This window comes from Salvelinus sp. IW2-2015, unplaced genomic scaffold (assembly GCF_002910315.2).
Source record: "Salvelinus sp. IW2-2015 unplaced genomic scaffold, ASM291031v2 Un_scaffold16408, whole genome shotgun sequence".
NCBI lineage: Eukaryota > Metazoa > Chordata > Actinopteri > Salmoniformes > Salmonidae > Salvelinus > Salvelinus sp. IW2-2015.
The window spans coordinates 21,417-46,201 of record NW_019957572.1 but is presented as its reverse complement, the minus strand read 5'-3'; the positions used below and the strand labels follow the sequence as shown (position 1 = coordinate 46,201).

The following is a 24,785-nucleotide window of genomic DNA, read 5'->3' as shown; positions in this document are numbered from 1 at the left end:
CGCGTGGCAGGGAGTGGAGCAAGGCTGTCTGGGATATTCATTAAGATGGATGTTTTGAGGGGATGAGAGATCTGCGCTCGGCTCCCCACCTCCCTGCCTGTTTGGGCTGCGTCATGGTCCCCTATTCCCTACATAGTACACTAGTTTTGCCTGGGGATGCCTCCAAAATGGCAGCCTATTTATTGTATAGTGGACTACATTTGTAGGGAATAGGGTGCCATTTGGGATGTAACCATGATGAGAGAATAAAAGGTTTCTGTTATCCAGATGACATGAGTACAGCCTGAGCTCCATCCCAAATGGCAACCTGTTCCCCTACAAGCCCTGTTCAAAAGTAGTGCACTATGTAGCGAATAGGGTGCCATTTGGGATGCAGGCTGACATCTGTCTATTCCATTTGATGGATGAGCTGCCTAATTATCCAAAGAGACAGTGACAGGAGACAGTTCTGCTGTACTGCTACAGAGTCAGGAGGAAGCAGGGAGCATTGTTATGCATAGGCTTGTAGGATTGTTTGTTTGTGTGTGTGTGTGTGTGTGCGTCGCGTGCGGCGTGGGCGTGCCGATCCGTGCGTGCGTGCCGTGCTCGTGCGGCGTGCGTGGTGGGTGCTGGTGCTCTGCTGCAGTCTGTTTGCCTCGTACCTGTACTTAGACAGTGTTGTAATGCTGGTCAAGAGCAAAACTCTGTAGAACTCAGATACAGGACATAGCGGACATATGCTAACCTTACATAAAGTAAAGTTGTATAAGTGAGATGTATGTTGTGTTTGATTTCTAGACGAGGTTAAGTATCAGTGGCATAATGTTCTATAAACAGCAAGTCAAGATGATTTGGATTTTAGTAAGGGTTGATGTTTGTGTGTTGTTTGTGTTCCTGTTCAGAGTCCAGCGTCAATATGCGATACTGATGATATTTTTTGTGCATATACGTCCCGTTCATCAAAAAAGTACAGAGGTACGAGCCAAAATAACTCTCTTGCAATATATTGACTGGGTTGAAGGTCTGGTATTCTAAAACATTAACAGAATAGAGGTGGGATGCTGAGGAGAGTGATCGAGAAAGGAAGCGGAAGAAGGTTAATGAGTAGCTAGGAGAGGGATGAAAAGGGGAGAGAGGAGGGAAGAGCGGGCGGAGACGAGACAGAGGGAGCACAAGACAGAGTGGAGGGAGAGAGAATAAAGAGATGAGGGAGAATGGCAACAGAGGAGAACGAGAAGAGAGAGAGAGAGAGAGAGAGAGAGAGAGAGAGAGAAGAGAGAGAGAGAGAGAGAGAGAGAGAGAGAAGAGAGAGAGAGAGAGAGAGAGAGAGAGAGAGAGAGAGAGAGAGAGAGAGGAGAGAGAAGAGAGAGAGAGAGAGAGAGAGAGAGAGAGAGAGAGAAGAGAGGAGAGAGAACAGAGAGGAGAGAGAGGGGGGAAGAGGACGTAGAGAGGGAGGCTCGAGAGAGGACAGGATATATAAGGGAGAAAGGCCACAGAGGAGAGCGAGAGAGAGAGAGAGGATATGACAGAGAGAGGAAGGAGAGAAGAGGGAGAGAGGCCACTCTGTGTTCTCATAGCCTCTGGTGGCCCTCACCTATAACAGAGCACATCACATGCCACGAGAGAGATTGGCACTACTGGCTCTGTGATATTACAGCTCTTCATAAAGCAGTGAGTGAAGGGAAGTCCATCACACTAAGATTAGGATGTAGGATGATAGTGAACTCTGGAACTGAAACTTCAAAACTAATCATTGCAAAGTCTTTGTACTGTAAACTCGTACTACGTCCCAATTGGCACCCTATTCCCTATATTTAGACGAGAGCCCAATGGAAGGTTTGTCTATGATCCACATCTCAAGATGTCCTTACCCTGTCCTGTCTCCAGAATACTTGAAGTACATACCTCTATCCTTGATTATCACATCCACATTCCAAACGTTGTCTCCAGGTGTGTGTGTGTGTGTGTGTGTGTGTGTGCCTGTGCGTGTGTGTGCACTTGCGCGTGTGTTTGGTGTGTGTGTATTCACACTCCATACCTCTGTCTCGAGGAAGCGTCGCAGGGCTCTCTTCTTCTTGATGCTCTTCCTGCGGAAGGACACGGCTACGCTCAGAGCCACGATAACCACCACGAAGAGGCCACCTATCACCCCGGCTGCAATCAGGGGAGTCCTGAGGGAGAGAGATGTGAGATAGGGACACAGTATTAGATACTAGCTATTTGTTTTCTTTAAAATAGTTTAGCTGCTCTTGTTTGACCTATTATTGGCTGGTACAGTGAAACCAATGGACTAGTTTGTCCAACTGGCAGGTCAAGCAGGTTTAATCAAATGCTACAAATATTTGAAAGGAAACAAACATTATTTGAAACCAGGTCTGATAAGCACTTACTCCAGAGGTCACAACAGACTTGGCTGACTAGAGCTTGGGACAATTCTTACTTAGCTTACAACCTTTGACAAAATACATGATCTAGCATCTGCAGGTGTCCTGTTACAATGTTAGGCAGTTAGTTCAAAGAAGGGAAAGAAATGAAAGTCAGGACATTTTTCTAATTGAATAAAAATAATATATTCCATTCAGCATGTGTGATCAGCACTTTCCATGATCTCTCCAACCCTCTACACCTCAACCTGTCTGCCTGCCTGCCTGTCTGCCTGTCTGTCTGTGCTGAGTGCTGGGAACTTTGGGTCACGTCCCACATGGCACCCTATTCCCTGCATAGTGCACTACTTTTGACCATACCCCTATGGACCTGGTCAAAAGTGTATATAGGGAATGGAGTGCCATTTAGGACGCAGACACAGAATACTGTAGGTGAGAAGATGAGATGGTGTATCTGAGTGAATAGACCCTATTCTCTATCTTAATAAAAATGGCTCATTTGGCAGAACAGAACAGAGCAGAGTGGCGGCGTCAGCACACTCCAGTCATGTTTTACATCAGCAGGAAAGCTATCAGCCACCTGGTACATCACAGGCCCATTACATGTTATCACACTCAGCTCACTTCTGGAATCACATGAAACACCCCCCCAATCTTTCGGTTATCGGGTGCCTCCCAAATTACTCCTCTATTCCCTACTGTACGTAGTGTGCTACATTTGACCACGGCAGGGTGCACCTGCTCATTCTCCCAGCTCCACCCCTCTCCTACACAATATTACAGGAATGGATTTACTGTAGTAAGGGACTACATGATGATTTGTGGAGGAAGTGGCTTCAAGAGACATAGTTGTAATTTGTAGGAAAGCATAGGCATACTCCTAGTAAACATTGTAGAGACATGCCCAAATGGAAAGTGGAGAATGGGGTATGGAGTGATATCCCTCCTTTCTCTCCTCTTTCTATTTTGAGCCAATATGACAATCAGCGTGTGTGTGTGTGTATGTGTGTGTGTGTGTGTGTGTGTGTGTGTGTGTGTGTGTGTGTGTGTGTGTGTGTGTGTGTGTGTGTGTGTGTGTGTGTGTGTGTGTGTGTGTGTGTGTGTGTGTGTGTGTGTGTGTGTGTGTGTGTGTGTGTGTGTGTGTGTGTGTGAGAGAGAGAGAGGGTCAAAACGCAGAGAGTGACAGTGTGCAGATGACAGTCTAGTCTCTATTATATGAGACAGCCTTACACAGCAGCCTGTGGCAAGGAGTAGGAAGGAAAGAAGAAGAGGGTTGACACAATGTCAGATCAGCTGTGGAACCCAATGTACAGTTGAAGTCGGAAGTTTACATATACTTAGGTTAGAGTCATTAAATCTCGTTTTTCAACCACTCCACAAATGTTTTGTTAACAAACTATAGTTTTGGCAAGTCGGCTAGGACATCTACTTTGTGCATGACACAAATTGTTTACAGATTATTTCACTTATAATTCACTGTATCACAATTCCAGTGGGTTAGAAGTTTACATACACTAAGTTGACTTTGCCTTTAAACAGCTTAGAAAATTCCAGAAAATGATGACATGGCCTTAGAAGCTTCTGATAGGCTAATTGACATCATTTGAGTTAATTGGAGGTGTACCTGTGGATGTATTTCAAGGCCTACCTTCAAACTCAGTGCCTCTTTGCTTGACATCATGGGAAAATCAAAAGAAATCAGCCAAGACCTCAGAAAAATTATTGTAGACCTCCATAAGTCTGGTTCATCCTTGGGAGCAATTTCCAAACACCTGAAGGTACCATGTTCATCTGTACAAGCAATAGTACACAAGTATAAACATCATGGGACCATGCAGCCGTCATTCGGCTCAGGAAGGAGACACGTTCTGTCTCCTAGAGATGAATGTACTTTGATGCGAAAGGTGCAAATCAATCCCAGAACAACAGCAAAGGACCTTATGAAGATGCAAGAGGAAACAGGTACAAAAGTATCTACATCCACAGTAAAACGAGTCCTATATTGACATAACCTGAAAGGCCGCTCAGCAAGGAAGATGCCACTGCTCCAAAACCGCCATAAAAAAGCCAAACTACAGTTTGCAACTGCACATAGGGACAAAGATCGTACTTTTTGGAGAAATGTCCTCTGGTCTGATGAAACAAAAATAGAACTGTTTGGCCATAATGACCATCATTATGTTTGGAGGAAAAAGGGGGAGGCTTGCAAGCAAAGAACACCATCCCAACCGTGAAGCACGGGGGTGGCAGCATCATGTTGTGGGGGTGCTTTGCTGCAGGAGGGACTGGTGCACTTCACAAAATAGATGGCATCATGTGGAAGAAAAAATTGGTGGATATATTGAAGCAACATCTCAAGACATCAGTCAGGAAGTTAAAGCTTGGTCGCAAATGGATCTTCCAAATCGACAATGACCCCAAGCATACTTCCAAAGTTGTGGCAAAATGGCTTAAGGACAACAAAGTCAAGGTATTGGAGTGGCCGTCACAAAGCCCTGACCTAAATCCTATAGAAAATTTGTGAGCAGAACTGAAAGTGTGTGTGTGAGCAAGGAGGCCTACAAACCTGACTCAGTTACACCAGCTCTGTCAGGAGAGATGGGCCAAAATTCACCCAAATTATTGTGGGAAGCTTGTGGAAGGCTACCCGAAACGTTTTACCCAAGTAAAAAAAATGTAAAGGCAATTCTACCAAATACTAATTGAGTGTGTGTAAACTTCTGACCCACTGGGAATGTGATGAAAGAAATGAATGCTGAAATAAATACATCTGTCTACTATTAATCTGACATTTCCCATTCTAAAAATAAAGTGGTGATCCTAACTGACCTAAGAAAGGGAATTTTTAATAGTATACAATGTCAGGAATTGTGAAAAACTGAGTTTAAATGTATTTGGCTAAGGTGTATGTTAACTTCCGACTTCAACTGTATGTCTGAGCTCTGAGAGTCTTTGTCTTCTCAACATTGGCCCCAAGCAATTATAAGCTGCCTTCCTGTTCTGCTCAGTTAAACCATAGCTTCTCTAAAACATGTTCCAAAGCCACTTCACCAACTTGGTATGCTACAATCACAGTCACATAGTTCTATCAGGGTATTCTCTGTTACTCTGCTGTCAACATCCTGTATGTACGGAGGCTTTTCCCCTCACAGCCTAGGAACTTTATCTGTTTACTAGCACTTCTCCTCATCCACCTTCACCCCTCCTCCTCTCTTTCACCTCTCTTCCTCCTCACCCCATCTTCACCCCACAGCCTCTCCCTATCTCCCATCATCAGCTCACCCTGACATTCTCCCCTCATTGCCTCAGATAGAAGAGAAGTGGATCAGATAGTAGAGTAGTGAATCAGATAGAAGAGCATTGAATCACATAGAGTACTGAATCAGATAGTAGAGTACTGAATCAGATAGTAGAGTACTGAATGAGATAGTAGAATTGAATCAAATAGTATAGTAGTAAATCAGATCGTCAGATAGTAGATAGTAGAGTAGTGGATCAGTGGAGAGTGAGACCTAGGCTACTGCAGGCTGTTGCTGTGTCTCAAATGGCAACCTATTCCCTATATAGTGACCATAAAGCTCTGGTCAAAAGTAGTGCACTGCATAGGGAATAGTGTCATTTGAGATGCAGCTTGGAATGAATTAGCAGTCATTAACGTCTCTTTCTCTCTGCTCTTACACAGCTCCTTTCAGCTCAGCTCAGCTCTGCCTTGAGATCAGGATGCTTTGGCCAAGTAGTGTGTTTTTCCACTATGCCTTTGTTTCGGTCTTCATTTTTAAGCCAATTTGGCATCTCTCTTCTGTGCTGTGCTGTTTCTTTCTAAGCATAGTCCTATAGGGGGAAGCTGTTCTATTAGGCCTTTAGAATGATGTGTTCTGTCCCTCTGTTCTCTTCTGTTCTTCCTTTTTGTTTCCTCTCACTATCTCAACCCCATCTCAATTGGGTTGAGGTCGGGTGATTGTAGATGCCAGGTCATCTGATGCAGCACTCCATCACTATCCTTTGTCAAATAGCCCTTACACAGCCTAGAGGTGTGTTTTGAGTCATTGTCCTGTTGAAAAACAAATGATAGTCCCACTAAGTGCAAACCAGGTGGGATGGCATATCGCTGCAGAATGCTGTGGTAGCCATGCTGGTTAAGTGTGCCTTGAATTCTAAATAAATCACAGACAGTGTCACCAGCAAAGCACCCCACACCATCTCACCTCCTCCTCCATGCTTCATGGTGGGAACCACACATGCGGAGATCATCCATTCACCTACTCTGCGTCTCACAAAGACATGGCGGTTGTAACCAACAATCTCACATTTGGACTCATCAGACCAAAGGACAGTTTTCCACTAGTCTAATATCCATTGCTCGTGTTTCTTGGCCCTAGCATTGTCTCTCTTATTGGTGTGCTTTATTATTGGTTTCTATGCAGAAATTTTAACCATGAAGGCCTGATTCACACAGTCTCCTCTGAACAGTTGGTGTTGAGATGTGTCTGTTACTTGAACTCTGTGAAGCATTTCTTTGGGCTGCAATTTCTGAGGCTGGTAACTCTAATGAACTTATCCTCTGAAGCAAAGGTAACTCTGGGTCTTTCTTGTGGCAGTCCTCATGAGAGCCAGTTTCATCATAGCTTGATGTTTTTTGCGACTGCACTTGAAGAAACTTTGAAAGTTCTTGAAATGTTCCACATTGACTGACCTTCATGTCTTAAAGTAATGATGGACTGTCGTTTCTCTTTTCTTATTTGAGGTGTTCTTGCCATAATATGAACTTTTACCATTATTTTACCAAATAGGTCTATCTTCTGTGTACCCCCCCAGCACAGCTGTTAATTGAAATGCATTCCAGGTGACTACCTCATGAAGCTGGTTGAGAGAATTACAAAAATGTGCAAAGCTGTCATCAAGGCAAAGGGTGGCTACTTTGAAGAATCTCAAATATAAAATATATTTTGATTTGTTTAACACTTTTTTGGTTACTACATGATTCCATATGTTTTATTTCATAGTTTTAATGTTTTCACTATTCTTTTACAATGTAAAACCCTTGAATGAGTAGGTGTGTCCAAACTTTTGGGGTTCAATTCCCCGACGGGGAGGAAGGAGTAGGCTGTCTTGTAAATAAGAATTTGTTCTTAACTGACTTGCCTAGTTAAATAAAGGTTACACTAAGAGCATAACATTTCTGCACCCACATTTTTTTATTCTAGTCTAACCAATACCCAAACGGAGATTAAGTGAAAATAAAAATCTCATTGAATTATCAAGACCAGTCCCCATGCTTGTCTCAGAGCAGCGCAAAAAGATGCAAAAATAGTTGTAGACTTTTCATTCAAATCCTACTGCTTCTAACTTCAATATACTCTTTAAATAAATAAGACCTACACCACTTTTAACAGCACATTACTCAACACTAGTTAGACTCATGTCGCCTACGGTAGGCCTACAGTATATTGAAAAATATGACGTGACTCTCCGCCAATAATTACATATAGAGGATTGGAGGATTCTAAATTAAAACCAAAAGCCTCCTCATGGGTCTCCCAGTGGTGGCCGGCATGGGTATCGAACCTGCATCAGCCAGTTAAGTTATTTTATAAATGTCTAGGCTCCAAAGAAATAGACTCCAATTAAGTCCTCTTGTTGTTTGTAAAGTCAAATTAAAATGAAGATTGTTGTTGAAATGAATTGCTCGACTGGTGTAGGTTTTCTCCATCTGTTGGTGTGCAACACTTGCATAACAAGTTAGCTATATTTTCAGCACCAGCCACTGTTCAGCTCCTATTGATTGCACTGTGGTTGCCACCAGTTTTTTTAATGTAACCTTTATTTAACTAAGTCAGGTAGGAACAAATTCTTATTTACAATGAAGGCCTACCCCGAATGTCACTGGGCTAATTTTGTGCTGCGCTATGGCATTCCCAATCACGGTCGGATGTGAAACAGCCTGTATTCGAACCAGGGACCGTAGTAATGCCTCTTGCACTGAGATGCAGTGCCTTAGAAAGGTCGAAACAAATTATTTGTTGCAAGTTGGGGAGGGGGATTTTTCACACCTAGCTCGGCTATTAGACAATTCTTTAGTAAAGGTTGAATAGTCTTTTGTTCAGCTAATAGCCCATCCTAGAAAGGTGTGTCACGACTTCCGCCGAGTTCGTCCCTCCCCTTGTTCGGGCGGTCGACGTCACCGATCTTCTAGCCATCACTAATCTATTTTTCATTTTCCATTGGTTTTGTCTTGTCTTCCTTCACACCTGGTTCCAATCCCATCAATTACATGTTGTGTATTTAACCCTCTGTTTCCCCTCATGTCCTTGTTGGAGATTGTTTTATTGTATGTTATGTGCACGTCATGTGTTGGTGTGCAACGGGTTTTGTACCACTTATATTATTGTTTTATGAGCACTTATTAAACAACTCTGTTTATACCAAGTTCGTTTTCCTGTGCCTTACACGTTGTTTGCATAATTCACAGCCTGCTACAGTAAGTCCGCTTGTGAAAAACAAAATGCCTCCAGCTGTCGAAACACAGAATATCTAAGGGGCTTTTATATAATTATAATGTGGGGTTAATAATAATACTTTTTCCCCTTTCCACTTGTTATTTAGACCGGATTGTTACTCCCATTTTGTTCCTTGCTCTCTTCCACATGTCATTCTCTGCCTGAGTGGCTCGCTTGTGGGTGTGCTGGCAGGATATGGCAGCAACTTTGATTGTGCGTCCAAAATTCAGCATATCAAGTTTGTATGAAGGTCTGGTTATTCACAGGCAAATAGTAATATGCTCAAACCGCTCTGGTGACAAATCAACTTTGCTGCTCTGTTTTCAATTGTCCACATGGGTGGGAGAACCTATTCAAGTAAGTACATTTCAAATGTTTTAAACTATGTATTATTAGCTTCAGTAACTAGCTACAGTGCATTTTAACTCAAATGAGCTGCCAACGTAGCTAGCTAGTTTACATTGTCACGTTCCTGACCTTATTTTCTTTGTTTAGTTGGTCAGGACGTGAGCTGGGTGGGCATTCTATGTTTTGTGTTTCTATGTTGGGTTTGTTGTTTTGCCTAATATGGTTCTCAATCAGAGGCAGGTGTTTGTCATTGTCTCTGATTGGGAACCATATTAAGGTAGCCTGTTTGCACTGTTGGTTTGTGGGTGATTGTTTTCTGTCTTTGTGTTCTACACCAGATAGGACATTTTTCGGTTTTCACGTTTATTGTTTTGTAGCTTGTAGTGTTCACGTTCTTATTCTTTATTAAACATGTTGAACACTAGCCGCGCTGCGTTTTGGTCCTCTCCTTCATCCCAGGAAGAAAGCCGTTACATACATACTGTATAGACAGCTAGCTAAGTTAATTATATTTGACCAACTACCTCACTTCATATTAGCTAGCTATCTTGAGATATAAACTGTAAAATACATGTGTAGGTAGCTAGCAAACAGCCATGGAGGAGAGTGAAAGGATAGCAGGCCCAGCTGTCAAAGTTAGAGAGTGGGATATTCTGGATAGAGCAGGTACTTTTGTGTAGTTCCTGTCCCTAGAAGTGAGGACAGAGAACATCATATTCAGTGCTGTCTAATTTGAGTATAATGAAGTCTTTTGTGAGGTTTTCTGTCCTTGGATACAGAGAGCTGTGAAAGCCTGTCTGCAGATTAAGAGGTCCCAATGAAGATCCTGGTCCTGGGGACTCAAAGGGGTGCACATTTTTGTTTTTGCTTAAGGACTACACAGCTGATTCAAATGATCAAGTCATCAAGCTTCAAGTGTTATTTATTCATTTGTGATGCAATCCTTGATATGATCCTGCTATTGCCAGATGCTACACATGTATCTATCTATCCAATGTTATCATGACTTGTTTTAAGGGATATTATACTTTAGTAATTCCCAATGATCTGGTAATGAAAAAGTCTAATAATGATATTATATTGTTTGTCCTCATGTCTGTTTTTGAGCATAAAGTATCACTTAGTGTGGACACCAGGTGAGACTACACACACACATATTTCTGTTGAACACAGTCTCTTTAACCCCCTTATTTTCTCAATAAGTCTCTCTCCTTCACTTCATCCTTCTCCCCCTTCTCCCTAAATCCTCTAGGTTATATCAGCTGTGTTGGTGAACCCTTCCCGCATCTGAACTAGCTGACAGAGGGCACAGCATCATCATAGGTGAGAGGTCACTTGGTTGGGTCAACAGAAGTATTATTAAAGAGATACTTTCTATTGAAATACAGAGAGATGTAGTAGTCCCAGAGTTAATGATTCAAGGTCAGTTTTGTATTTCACCTCCTGATGACTGACAGTGTTAGAATAAAAAAACAAAGCTTAATCATTCTCTCTCTCTATCCATCTGTCTCTCGTCTGCAGGTATGTGTTGATGTGAGAGCGGAAGCCAGTCACGTCATCGACACCTCACCCACTCTTAAGATAACCTTCGGGCCATCTGGGGGCCCAGGGCTGGTTAGGAGACACTATGTAATTGTGATGAACTGAGAGAATATTAGGGTAGGTCATTCATTAATCATATGCTGTCTTCCCGGCTCTTCTGCTCTTACCTCTTTCCCTTTCTGTCTTTTACATCTCTTTCCCATCTCTTTCTTTCTCTTTTTTTATAATGCGTATGTGCATTGAAGTACAGATATAACTTGTATTTATAACATAATATTTTTAATGCATGTATTATGTATTTATAACACCTGGATAATGAACTTTAAATAAAGCGTTTCAAATTCTCCACTGGTTGAAATTAAGTATCTAATTGAAATACTATACCTACTGTATCCTGTGTACTCAGATTAATGCAAACGGAGGTAGATATGCATAGAAAGTGTAGTGTTTATTTATTATTTTCTGTATATATGAATTACAAATCAGCTTTTACTTAAATAATGGTTCTAGTCTATTGCATAGTTACAATGTGTAATCATTGATGTCTCAGGAGCAGGAGTGGTAAACACTGTTGAAGTGTATAATTGTAATACATACATGCAGACACAGCATCATTCAAAGAATGGAGTTTGATACACCTGGTATTGGATATGACTGAAAAAGAATGTCTCACAGAGATTCATACCTGAACCGCACCTTTATTTGCCAAGGAAGATGACATCCTCAGTGAATATATTCAATGTACAGGCTACAATGTGTGGATCTCATGCGTGGGAATAACTACATGTATATATGACTTGCATCCTTGGCACAATAAAGTTATTATATTCTACTCAATCCGTAGGCTTCATTAATGCCATTCAGACACATCCATACAGTTATTTTAACCTCCACTACACAATAAGCAAGTACATAGCTAGCTAACTATATTACTTCAGCTGCATTGCATGGAAAATATAAGCAAGGCAAGCTTACACAATTGTACATTCAATTTGCAGGAAATGCTTTACATCTACAGTTTCAATAGACGACAGCCTGGTTTGCTGGTTTTCTCAGGAGTCCCAAAACATTAAACAACACGAATTACAATTTCATACTCGTGTCATAACACTAGCTAGCAAACTGGCTAAATAGTGATTTTCGTAAACTAACTTTATGACAAAACAATATGCACAATCGTTTTTCTCTACATTAACATATTCCTCTCATTTGCAATTTTTTTTCTTGACTCATGATGTTATAATTACTTACATTTGCTTCCACCGTAATGTTTTGTCAGCCATCTTTGCTGAAGAAAGTCACCTGCGACGGGTGGCTCGCGTCAAATTCGTCATTTGAACCACTCTCTATGATTGGTCATATAAAAACCTTGGGACCCAAATGCATAATGAGTGCTCTAACTCCCCTTGTGGTGGTCTGGAGCAATGAAGCTGTGACGCTGGGTACCTCTAAGTCCTGCGGTGTAAGCTCGCCACTTTTAGAGGAACCACTGTAGCAATAAATATAAGCCTTGCTCAGTGGGCACAGTTGGTTGTCATGACATTTTCTGCTGGGGAGACGTGTGTGTCTCATCTTTTTACTATTGAGCCCTCGTCAAAGATACATTTCAATGCATGAACTTGTACTTACAAATCACAAATAAATCAAAGTTGAACTTGTGTGTCTGTATACGCAGTCTGTCCTTGGGGACAGTAGGGATTTGAAGAGATATTTACCTGTCCATCATGCCAATACAGTCCTGCAGTCTGGGTCCAATACACCTGGATGAGGGAAAGGAACAGAGTTAATGAAGCAACAGAATAAATCAGCCAGTCATCCATCCGATCACAATCAATCACTCGACTGGACATTGGCCTTGAGTGTCTGTCAACAGAAAAAAACAGTCATGTCAGACAGTCCCAGAGATGAAGGGGCACGTTCGGGAGTCAGGACACTGCATGGTGAGGCTATTTGATGTTAAGAGGGAAGAGGGAAAGGAATGGTAACAGAGAGGATCTCTGAATCGATTTCAGTCTGTCTGAACTGAAGGGCTGCCTGGGATAGAGTGTCAAGATGGCATTTCCACTGCATCGTGTTTTTTAACAATGTCGTTATGTGTACATGGAGTAGTGAGCTGCCAGCCTGCCGCTCAGCAGGAAATAGAACAAAGATGTGACATGGCCAGCCCGGTGAACTGACTGACTGCAATACCAAAATATATCTGCCCCTTCCTTCTGCAGCTGAAAATTATAATCGTAGGATTCACAGCACTCAAAGAGCAGATGGAGAGTGGAATTTCTCCCTCTTTCCCTCTCCCTCTCTCTCACTCTCCCTCCCTCCATCTCTCTCTCTCTTTGTCTCACTCTCTCTTTTGCTCTCTTTCTCTGTGTCCCTGTCTCCCTCTCTCTATCTCATGCTCTGCCTCTCTATTTCTCTCTCTCTCTATTTCTCTTTCTATTTCTCTGTCTCTCTCTATTTCTCTGTGAAGTAAACAATAAACAAAAGTGAGAAGAAACGAAAAACAACATCAAAGGTTTCAAAAGGATTAAGACATTACAAACATTATATTATCAGATAATGTTTTTAACAATGTGCACAAAGTTGTAGTACGAATATGTTGTTTGTGCTCCACTGGTTGATCCGTTTTCATGGCAACGGGTCAAAAACCTTGCTGCTGTGATTGCACATTGCGGTATTTCGTCTCACAGATATGGGTGTTTATCAATGTTTGATTCGTTTTCTAATTCTTTGTAGGTTGGTGTGATCTGTGGAAAATACAGTATGCGTCTCTGATATGGTCATACCTTTAGCAGGAAGTAAGGACGTGCATCTCAGTTTCCACCTCATTTTGTGGGCCTGTCGAGAGCCAGGTCTGCCTATGGCGGTCTCTCTCAATAGCAAGGCAGTTCATGTACATAGTCTGGACATAGTCAAGGATTTTCTTAATTTTGGGTCTATCCCAGTGGTCAGATATTCTGCCACTGTCTATTCTCTGTTTAGGGTCAGACAACTTTCCAGTTTGCAAAATGTTTTGGTTGATTCTTCCAGTCTATCAAATAGTTATATTTGTGTGTTTTTATAATTTGGTTGTCTAATTGTGTTGCTGTCCTGGGGCTCCGTGGGGTCTGTTTGTGTTTGTGAACAGAGCCCCAGAACAAGATGGCTGAGGGGACTCTTCTCTAGGTTAATCTGTAGACGAGGGCTTTGTGTTGGAATGTGTGGGCATCACTTCCTTTAAGTGGTTGTAGAATTTAACAGTTATTTTCTGGATTTTGATAATTAGCAGGTATAGTCCTCATTCTGCTCTGCCTGCATTGTTTGGGGTTTTGCATTGTACATGAAGGATATTTTTGCTGAATTCTGCATGCAGTCTCAATTGGGTGGTGAGTGGACTCCAGACCTCACAACGTTAGAGAGCAATGGGTTCTATAACTGATTTAAGGATTTTTAGCCAGATCCTAATTGGAATGTCAGTTTTTATAATTATTTTGATGGCATATAAATCTCTTCTTGCCTTGTCTCTTCGTTCACAGCTTTGTGGAAGTAACCAGTGGTGTTGATGTTTAAGCCGAGGTAGGTATAATTATTTTTGTGCTCTAGGGCAACGGTGTGTTGATAGAATTTGTATTTGTTGTCCTGGCAACTGATCTTTTTTTGGGACACCATTATTTTTGTGTTTCTGAGATTTACCATCAGGGTCCAGGTTTGACACAATCTGTGCAGGCAAACAAAACAGGCCCTCCTTGGTTGGAGACAGAAGCAACAGATCATCTGCAAACAGTAACCATTTTACTTCAGAGTCTATTAGGGTGAGGCTAGGTGCTGCAGACTGTTTTAGTGCCCTCGCCAATTCTTTGATAGAAATGTTGAACAGGGTGGGGCTCAAGCTGCATTCTTGTCTCACCCCACGGCTCTGAGGAAACAAGTATGTGTGTTTATTGACAATTTTAACTGCACATTTGTTGTTTGTAAAAAATTATTTTATAATCTGTATGTTTTCTCCCCAACACCGCTTTCCATCAATTTGTATAGCAGACCCTTATGCCAAATTGAATCAAAAGATTTTATGTAATCAACAAAGCATAAGAATACTTTTCTTTTGTTCGTTTTTTTGTCAATTAAGGAGTGCAGGGTGTATTTGTGGTCTGCCGTCTAATATTTTGGTAAGAAGCCAATTTGACATTTGCTCAGGAAATGTTGGAGTCTGCTGTTGCAGAGGATCTTTCCGTGGTTACTGTTGACACAGATTCCACTGTAATTATTGGGGTCAAATTTGTCTCCACTTTTGTTGATTGGGGTGATCAGAACTTGGTTCCAAATGAGCTGAGGATAATTATGAAGAGTTTAAGTATAGCCAATATGAATTTGTGATCTGTATATATTATCATTTAGTTTAGTATATCATCAACACCACAGGCCTTTTTGGGCTGGAGGGTTTGTATTTTCTCCTGTAATTCATTCAATGTAATTAGAGAATCCAGTGTGTTCTGGTAGTCTTTAATAGCTGATTCTAAGTTTTGCAAATGATCATGTAAATGTAAATGTGTTTGCACTTGGTTATACAGTGGGGCAAAAAAGTATTTAGTCAGCCACCAATTGTGCAAGTTCTCCCACTTAAAAAGATGAGAGAGGCCTGTAATTTTCATCATAGGTACACTTCAACTATGACAGACCAAATGAGAAAATAAAATCCAGAAAATCACATTGTAGGATTTTTAATGAATTTATTTGCAAATTATGGTGGAAAATAAGTATTTGGTCAATAAGAAAAGTTTATCTCAATACTTTGTTATATACCCTTTGTTGGCAATGACAGAGGTCAAACGTTTTCTGTAAGTCTTCACAAGGTTTTTATTTTGTATTTTTTTGCGCACAATACCCCACAATGTCAAAGTGGAATTATGCTTATCAACATTTTTACAAATGTATAAAACATTTGCTGAAATGTCTTGAGTCCAAAAGTATTTAACCCCTTCGTTATGCCAAGTCTAAATAAGTTCAGGAGTAAACATGTGCTTAACAAGTCACATACAAATTTGCATGGACTCACTCTGTGTGCAATAATAGTGTTAAACATTATTTTTCAATGACTACCTCATCTCTGTACCCCACACATACAATTATCTGTAAGGTCCCTCAGTCGAGCAGTGAATTTCAAACACAGATTCAACCACAAAGACCAGGGAGGTTTTCCAATGCCTCGCAAAGAAGGGCACCTATTGGTAGATGGGTCAAAAAATAAAATAAACAGACATTGAATGTCTCTTTGAGCATGGTGACGTTATTAATGACACTTTGGATGGTGCATCAATACACCCAGTCAGTACAAAGATACTGGTGCCGGAGAAGAAGGAAACCACTCAGGGATTTATTTCACCATGAGGCCAATAGTGACTTTAAAACAGTTAGAGTTTTAATGTATGTGATAGGAGAAAACTGAGGATGGATCCACAATACTAACCTAACTGACAGGTGAAAAGAAGGAAGCCTGTACAGAATATAAATACTCCAAAAGATGCATCCTGTTGTCAACAAGGCACGTCAACAAGGCACGTCAACAAGGCACGCAATACTACAAAAAAATGTGGCGAAGCAATTCACTTTTTGTCCTGAATTCAAAGTGTTACATTTGGGGCAAATCCAATACAACACATTGCTGAGTACCACTCTCCAATTCTCAAGCATAGTGGTGGCTGCACCATGTTATGGGTATGCTAGTAATCATTAAGGACTGGGGAGTTTTTCAGGATAAAACAGAAAAGGAGCTAATCACAGTCAAAATTCCAGAGGAAAACCTGGTTCAGTCTGCTTTCCAGCAGACATAGAGATGGATTGAACTTTAAGCTGGACAATAACCTAAAACACAAGGCCAAATCTACACTGGAGTTGCTTACCAAGAAGTCAGTGAATGTTCCTGAGTGGCCGAGTTACAGTTTTGACTTAAATCTACTGAAAATCTATGGCAAGACCTGAAAATGGTTGTCTAGCAATGATCAACAATCGACTTAAAAGAGCTTGAAGCATTCTGAAAATAATAATTGGCAAGTGTTGCGCAATCCAGGTGTTGAAAGCTCTTAGAGACTTACCCAGAAAGACTCACAGCTGTAATCACTGCCAAAGGTGCTTCTGAAAAGTATTGACTCATGGGTGTGAATACTTATGTAAATTAGATATGTCTGTATTTCATATTCAATAACTTTGAAAACAATTCTAAAAACATGTTTTCACTTTGTCATTATGGGGTATTGTGTAGATGGTTGAGAAAAAGAACATTGAATTCAGGATGGAACACAACAACATGTGGAATAAGTCAAGAGGTATCGACACAGTATATGTGTTCCAATTTTCCCAGAAGTGATTCATACTATGGTTACATCACATTGAGCTGTTTTCTGACATGGTAGTCCTTATTTTTCTTAATCTATTTCTGTACTGTTCTAGTGTTTACCCATACTGAAGGCATACGTTCTGGTTTTCTGGGTCTCTGAGTTTTTTGTTTGATAGGATTCTACATACATTTTTGGGCATTCTTCAATAAACCATTTCTCAAAAACGTAGCTGATAGGTCAAATATACTGTTAAGTCTTCCTACTGCTAAGTTTATACCTTCTTTATTGCAGGGAAACATTTTGTCCAGGAAGTTGTCTAGGAGGGAATGGATTTATTGTTGGCCAATAGTTTTTTGGCAGGTTTCTACACCACCCTCCTTCCATCTATAGCATTTCTTATTAAAATCATGCAGTTTGTTTGGCTTCGATGCCTAATGATTGTGTATTGCTCTTTTCAAGTAGATTGTGATTTTGCTGTGATCTGATAGAGGTGTCAGTGGACTGACTGAATGCTCTGAGACACTCTGGGTTGAGGTCAGTGATAAAGTAGTCTACAGTACTACTACCAAGGGATGAGCTGTAGGTATACCTACCATAAGAGTCCCCTCAAAGCCTACCATTGACTATGAATAGACCCAGCTTACGACAGAGCTGCAAAAATGCGAGACCCATTTTTGAGTGTTGTTTTGAAGTAGTTGTATCTAGGTTCTTGTACCCCTGTGTGCTAAGGGAGTCAGGTTCTTGCCCATTTCTGGTGTTGAGGTCACCACAGACTAGTACATGTCCCTGTGCCTGGAAATGGTAGATCTTGGTCTTCATTAAAGTGTGGGGATTCTAGTGGTGGATGTACAGTATGTAGCACACAGGAGGACATCTTTCTCTGTTGAGATTATTTCCTTTTAATTTGTAGCCAAATGTAAAATGTTCCTATTTTGATTAATTTAATGGAGTGGGTTAAGTCTGATCTATACCAAATTAGCATACCCCCTGAGTCTCTTCCCTGTGTAACACATGGTCGTTTAGTGGATGAGACTACCAGCTATCTGTAACCTAGAGGGAAACCAGTGGCTCAATCTCCTTTATAACATGTTTCTTGCAGGATGTACATTTCTGTATTTCACATTTATTTTGTGAAGTCTGTTTTTGCCAAAAGCAGATGACTTCAGACCTTGTATATTCCAGAATGAGATAGTAAAAACGTTGTGTTCCAATATGTCCAGTGTTGTTATTTGTGTGGTTTAGACTCGCACCATGACAGTAGGTTTGAGCAAAGCATGATGAGCATCAGATACATGCCTCTTAGGTATGGGGAGGATGGGGCTTAGGTGGGTGTAGTGATGGGGGTTGGGTTTGTCTGGGCATCTGTCTCTCTCTTTGTCTCGCACCAGGGTGTTTTTTGCAGTTCATGTGTGTGCGTGCATGGGTGCGTATGTGTGTGTATGTGTTTCTGTCACCTGTGGAGTCTACAGACACTGATAAACCTTGGTTGGATACGAGTTCACAGTTATATGTGAGTTCAGCACCTAGAAGAGCATAGCAGTGTGTGTGCGTATATTGCTAACGTGTGTGTGTGTGTGTGTGTGTGTGTGTGTGTGTTGTGTGTGTGCTGGTGTGTGTGTGTGTGTGGTGTGTGGTGTGTGTGTGTGTGTGTGTGTGTGTGTCGTTGTGTGTGTGTGTGTGTGTGTTGTGTGTGTGTGTGTGTCGTGTGTGTGTGTGTGTGTGTGTGGGTCGCATTCCGGCTTTGCACGTTTATGCTGTTACTGCTGCTACCGATGAATTCATAGTGTGTGTGTATGTGTGTGTGTGTGTGTGTGGTGCAAAATAGTGATCCAGAGAGCTGTTGTGTTGTGGATGAACCATATATTGTTTTCCTCTTGTTATAATGTTGACAATGGGGATCAGTCCGCCCTTGTGTTGCCTGTTAGACAAAGGTATTGTAGAAGTAAATGAACAGTACTCTGTCCCCCTAGGATCATTAGTCATTCAGAATGCTTATGCGATACGCAACCATTCACACAACGACGCAAATGTGCACATGCTGCTGGAAGCCAAGACACAGATATACAGTATATAGAATTTAGCTCACCCCTGAGTGCAGTTAGAGTGACAGGGATGACACTCGTTGTTGGCCTCGGCATATTTAAAGATGAAGCTGTTGGCCCCCTGAAGGCCGTCGGGACACTTATCCACACAGTTAGGACCATCTTTAAAGTGGAGACACTTTACACAGTGATCCGGACCCTGAGAGAGACAGAGATAAAGTGAGGGAGAGACAGAGGGAGAGAGAGGGGGAGGAAGATAAATATTAGAGATGTGATAGTAATTGGAAAGGAGAGCAAGCAAGGACAGGGGAGAAAGGAAGAGTGAGAGAAACAGAGAGATAACAGAGAGATATGAGATGAGACAGAGAGAGATAGAGAGAGAGAAAAAAAAGGGGGAGCGAGAGAGAAGGAGAGAGAGAAAGAGGGATAAAGACGAGCGATATAATAGTAGAGGAGAGAAGATCGTGGGAGCGAGGAAAGGAGGAAGACGAGACACATAAAACACCAGCAAGTAGAGCTGGAGATAATAACCATCCCTCACAGCACACACAATGACCATAACAATCAGCACAGACACGATTTATGAGGTTAATATGGGCTAGAAGAGGCAAGGGAAGGGAGGGAGTAGAGGGAGGCAGGGATGAAGGGAGGCAGCTGAAGGGACCTCACTGTATGGGTCTGAATGGGTATCAATAAAGGCAACAGAGAGAGCTCAACAGGGAACAATATCCCTTAAGGTGCAGAACAGAACAGAAATAAATACATATGCATTGTATTGTGGAGGCGTTTTGTGCAAATGTGCACATATGTACGAGTGGGTCTGAGAGGATGTGTGTGTAAGTGCTTGTGTGTGTGTTCTGTAGGCATAAATATGCAAATTAAGTACCTTCACAGTTATAACTATGAAGCTGGTACTCAATTAGTTGTTTTATGAGTGTTATACCCATGGCGTTGAAAGGCAAAGGCTTTACTATAGCCAGTAACCTCATCTCACAGCCAAACTAATTTATTTGAGACTGCAGCAAACACAGTGCATCATGGTCTACCACAACATACTGCACCCCTGTTGCCAAAACACCCCCTGTAAACGCATCTCTCTCATTGGTAACCTTGGACTCATACAATAATGATGGCATGGCAATGACAGCTACTCTTCCTTAGTGATGTTGTCCATCGTTGTATTACTAGCTAGCGCCCAACAGTGTACACCATGCACATCATCCCCCATGAGAGAGAGAGAGAGATGGGAAGAGCAGGAGAAGAGAGAGAGGATGCAGAGAAGAGAGAGAGAGAGAGAGAGAGAAGAGAGAGAGAGATGAGAAACGGAGAGAAGAGAGAGACGAGAGAGAGAGAGTGAGAGAAGAGAGAGAGAATGAGAGAGAGAAGAGAATAGAGAGGACGAGGAAATGGAGCAGACGAAGATGAGAAGAGAGGGGGACGGACGGATCGGACGACTGACGGACGGACGGAGCGAAAGAAGGACAGACAGAGGGAAAAAGACACAGACAGAGGGAAAGACCAGACAGAGAGGAAAGAAAGACAGAGAAGGAAGGGAGAGAGACGAAATTGGTGACTTTCAGATTTCAATCAGGAACACTAAAAATGCAAATTTTGTGTAAACTCCCCATCTATTAGGCGTTAAGAATACCACGGTCGGTGTGCCATCGAACGCGATGCAATATTGTGACCTGTTTCACAGAGAAAGGGTAGCCACGGTTGTAAATACAAACCATTTATTTATGCGTATTTATTTTTCCCGATGTTTGTACTTTAAAATATTTAGCACATGTGTTAACACACATTCAACACAGCCATAAAGGTATAACATTTTGAAATGTCTCTACTTCTTTTTGGAAACTGTGGTGGTGGAACATGAAATGTTAGTACTGGTAGTAATTTCTCGAGGTTAGGTTATAGATCTAGTTTCACATTGCCTTTGGCAACGTTTCCCATGGAATAAAGCCCTGCTTGATTTGGAACTTGAGGGAGGAGAGGCATAGCAGGAGCTGCATGTTAATCAGATTAAGCAGGCTTGTGACAGCTCCATCTGGGGCCAGAGGAGGCCATTGAACAACATATGGCGTAGGAGAGAGAGGAGGAGGGAGGTGGAGAGGAGGAGGAGTAGAGAGGCAGGATGGGAGTAATGGAGAATGAGTCGGCTGGGAGGAGGAGGCGGAGGGAGAAGAGCTGGGGAATTAGAGGAGAGGAGGAGGAGGGGTGATAAGGAGGAGGGAGGGAGGAGGAGAGAGAATGAGGTAGTGACAGGAGAGGAGGAGACAGATAGAGAGAGGCAGGAGAGAGTAGAGGAGAGGGGAGGGAGGAGGAAGGAGAGAAGGGGACAGGAGAGGAGGAGGAGGAGGGAAGAAGAGGAGGAAGATGGGTAGGGGGAGGAGCCAGGAGGAGGAGAGTGAGGAGAGGAGGAAGGAGATGGTAGGGGAGGAGGGTAGGAGGAGTGGAGAGGAGGGAGGAGAGGAGGAGAGGTGAGAGAGGAGGAGAGGAGGAGGAGAGGAGGAGAGAGAGGAGGAGGAGGGGGAGAGGGGAGGAGGAGGGTGAGGAGGAGGATGAGTTGAGGAGAGGAAGGGGGAGGAGGAGATAAAGAGAGCAGGGGGAGAAGGGAGTGAGGAGAGGTGAGGAGGAGAGGAGGAGGCAGAGGACGAGGGGAGAGAGTAGGAGAGGGGAGAGGGAGTGAAGGAGGAGAGGGCGAGGAGAGGAGGAGGAGAGGTTGAGGAGAGGAGGGAGAGTAGGAGGAGAGTGAGAAGGAGGAGGAGAGGAGAGATGTGAGAGAGAGGGAGAGAGAGAGGAGGAGAGTGAGGAGAGACGAGTGCAGGGAGACGGAGGAGGAGAGGGAGGAGGAAGAGAGGTGGAGGAGAGGAGGAGGGAGAGGGATGATAGGATGAGGTGGGAGAGGAGAGCGAGGAAGAGGACGAGGAGAGGGAGAAGGTGGAGGAGAGGAGGAGAGGGAGTGGTGGGAGAGAGATGGAGAGGAGGCGCAGGAGAGGTGGGGAGGAGGAGGAGAAGAGGAGGAGAGGAGAGGAGGGAGAGGTGAGGAGAGGGGTCAGGAGAGGAGGAGGTGAGAGGAGAGGAGGAGAGGGTGGGGGGAGAGAGGAGTGAGAGAGGGTGGAGAGAGAGGGAGGAGAGGGGGAGGAGAGAGGAGAGAGGGAGTGGATAGGAGGAGAGAGGAGGAGAGGAGGAGACGGTGAGGAGAGGGGAGGAGAGGGAGGGAGAGAGGAGAGGAGAGAGTAGGCGGAGGATGGAGGAGAGGGGAGGGAGGGAGGAGGAGAGGTGATGGAGAGAGGAGGAGAGAGGAGAGGCAGGAGTGAGAGGGGAGGAGAGGAGGAGGACGAGGTGAGAGAGAGAGGAGAGGAGCGAGGTAGAGGGAGGAGGAGGAGAGGTGGAGGAGAGGAGGAGGAGAGGAGAGGCCAGGGAGTGGACACATGCTGAATCTAAAATCAACCTCTCCTCCCAACGCACTCCGGTAGATCTCATAGAAAAACATAGGTTCACGCATCATGGTAGAACATAGCCTCTCTCTCTCAACCGCCTATCCTGAGTGTGACTGATATTATTACAAACTCAAACCATAACAGGAGCACAATGTGGAATATAATGTCATTGCTATGGCTTCTGTTGTCATAACATGATTGATGCAATCCATTTGTTTACCTCCTGTACTCTCGTTTCCATCAGAGAATAACGCTAAGCCTGAACCTGACAGGTGGGAACAACAGTAAAGCTTGAGGATCATGTAAGTAAGTCATGGTGCTAGATGTTACATAGCTTGCATCCTCAAATTACACCTCATTCCTTATTTAGTCCCCATGGGCTCCCTTAAAAAGTAGCGCACTATACAGGGAAAAGAGTGCCATTTGGTAGGCAAAAATATGTTCAGGAAGTTATTTGAACTTGATAATAGCTAGTCGACTGCATGCATGAGGCAAACAACTAACCCCAGTTCAGAGTTAGGTTTGAATGTAACATCTCAACATCTCTCTCTTTCTATTTTAGATTGGCTCAGAGCAGGCCGATGAACATGACGTACACTACATGGCCAACAGTACGTCGACACCTGCTCGTCGAACATCTCATTATATGGAGTTGGTCCTCTCTTTGCTGCTCCACTCTTCTGGGAAGGCTTTCTACTAGTAGTTGGAACACTGCTACAAGGACTTGCTTCCATTCAGCCACAAAAGCATTACTGAGATCAACACTGATTTCCATGACACTGTCCCATACACTCACACATACTCCACAGTAGAGCTGGGCAACATAGACAAAAATCCATATCACAATCAATTTACTGAATTATCACGATAATGGGAAATTGAACGATATGTTTATAACATTAATGTGCACCACAGTAATTTGTTTATATTACCCTTAAAACTACTATTACTACTATGAATGTTGTTGCTATCTTTTGTCCAATTAACAATCACCTACAGTGCATTTGGAAAGTATTCAGACCCTTTCCATTTTTCCACATGTTGTTATGTTACAGTCTTATTCTAAAATTTTATAAATTCCTTTTTTCCTCATCCATCTACGCACAATACCCCATAACGACAAAGCGAAAACAGCTTTTTAGAATTTGAAGTAAATGTGATATTTCAGTTGTTGAATTTTTATACATTTGCAAAAATTCTAAAAACTTGTTTTTGCTTTGTCATTATGGCGTATTGTGTGTAGATTGATGAGAAAAAAATAATATTTAATTCATTTTAGAATAAGGCCGTAACATGACAAAATGTGGAAAAAGTAAAGGGGTCTGAATACTTTCTGAATGCACTGTATATTAGCAAACACATTTAATTTAAAACTTCACATTTCTCTAGTAGGGCCCTATTGTTTATCGGAATAAACAATTCCAGCAAAATGGTCGGTTTGGTCGGTGCCGATACATTTTGGTTTAGGTTGCTAGACGTGATATGCCTAACAATCCAACCCGACCAACCACCCTACTTTAGTTCTTACCTTAAGTAATCATCTGTCTTAGGTAACCAGAAATTAGTATAATATGTTACGTTTGTTAAGTGATCTGGCCTTACATTTACTACGTTACGTCTAGTCTATGAGACCAGGCTGCTGGTCAACCTGTCTGATTTGTCTCAATGTTCAACCACTCCACAGAGATGGAGGATAAGTCTCTAGTCCACAGTAATACTCATCCTTGTGTAACTGTGTGTGTGTGTGTGTGTGTGTGTGTGTGTGTGTGTGTGTGTGTGTGTGTGTGTGTGTGTAGAGAGAAAGGAGAGCAAGAGAGATGGAGAGAGAGAGAATAGAGAGAGAAGGGGGCAGAGAGCAGGGATGGAGGTTGTGATATTAATCTCTTGTCTAGACTGGAGATGAAGGTGAAGGACAACACCCTGAAGACAAACGGAGAGTCGACAGGGACACACACGCGTTCACGTAGCAAACTCACAAACAGATATATGGAATCACACATCACGTACTCGTACACAGCACTCATGGTCCCACGCGTGTGCACTCTTTCTCACACACACACACAACACTACACACACACACACACCACACACACACACAAACACACACACACACTGACCACACCACACACACACTACCACACCACACACACACACACCACATCAGGGGTCAAGCCCACAACAACATCACCTTAGACACACACAGACACATAAGACAGACCAGTTTGCTTGTAAACAAATTTTG

The 24,785-nt window shown here is 42.6% G+C and overlaps 1 protein-coding gene across 1 annotated transcript in view; it reads right to left on the bottom strand.

The window, feature by feature from the left end:
* Positions 1-12,289: 12,289 nt before the first annotated feature.
* Positions 12,290-24,785, bottom strand: part of LOC112080653 (receptor tyrosine-protein kinase erbB-4-like) — a 31,278-nt gene continuing 18,782 nt past the window's right edge. Inside the window, exons 3-4 of the mRNA XM_024146498.1 lie at positions 19,145-19,299; positions 12,290-12,510 (exon numbers count right to left, since the gene is read on the bottom strand). Of these exons, the coding sequence (XP_024002266.1) occupies positions 12,462-12,510; positions 19,145-19,299 (204 nt within the window). The 3' untranslated portion in view covers positions 12,290-12,461. The remainder of the gene's footprint in view (positions 12,511-19,144; positions 19,300-24,785) is intronic.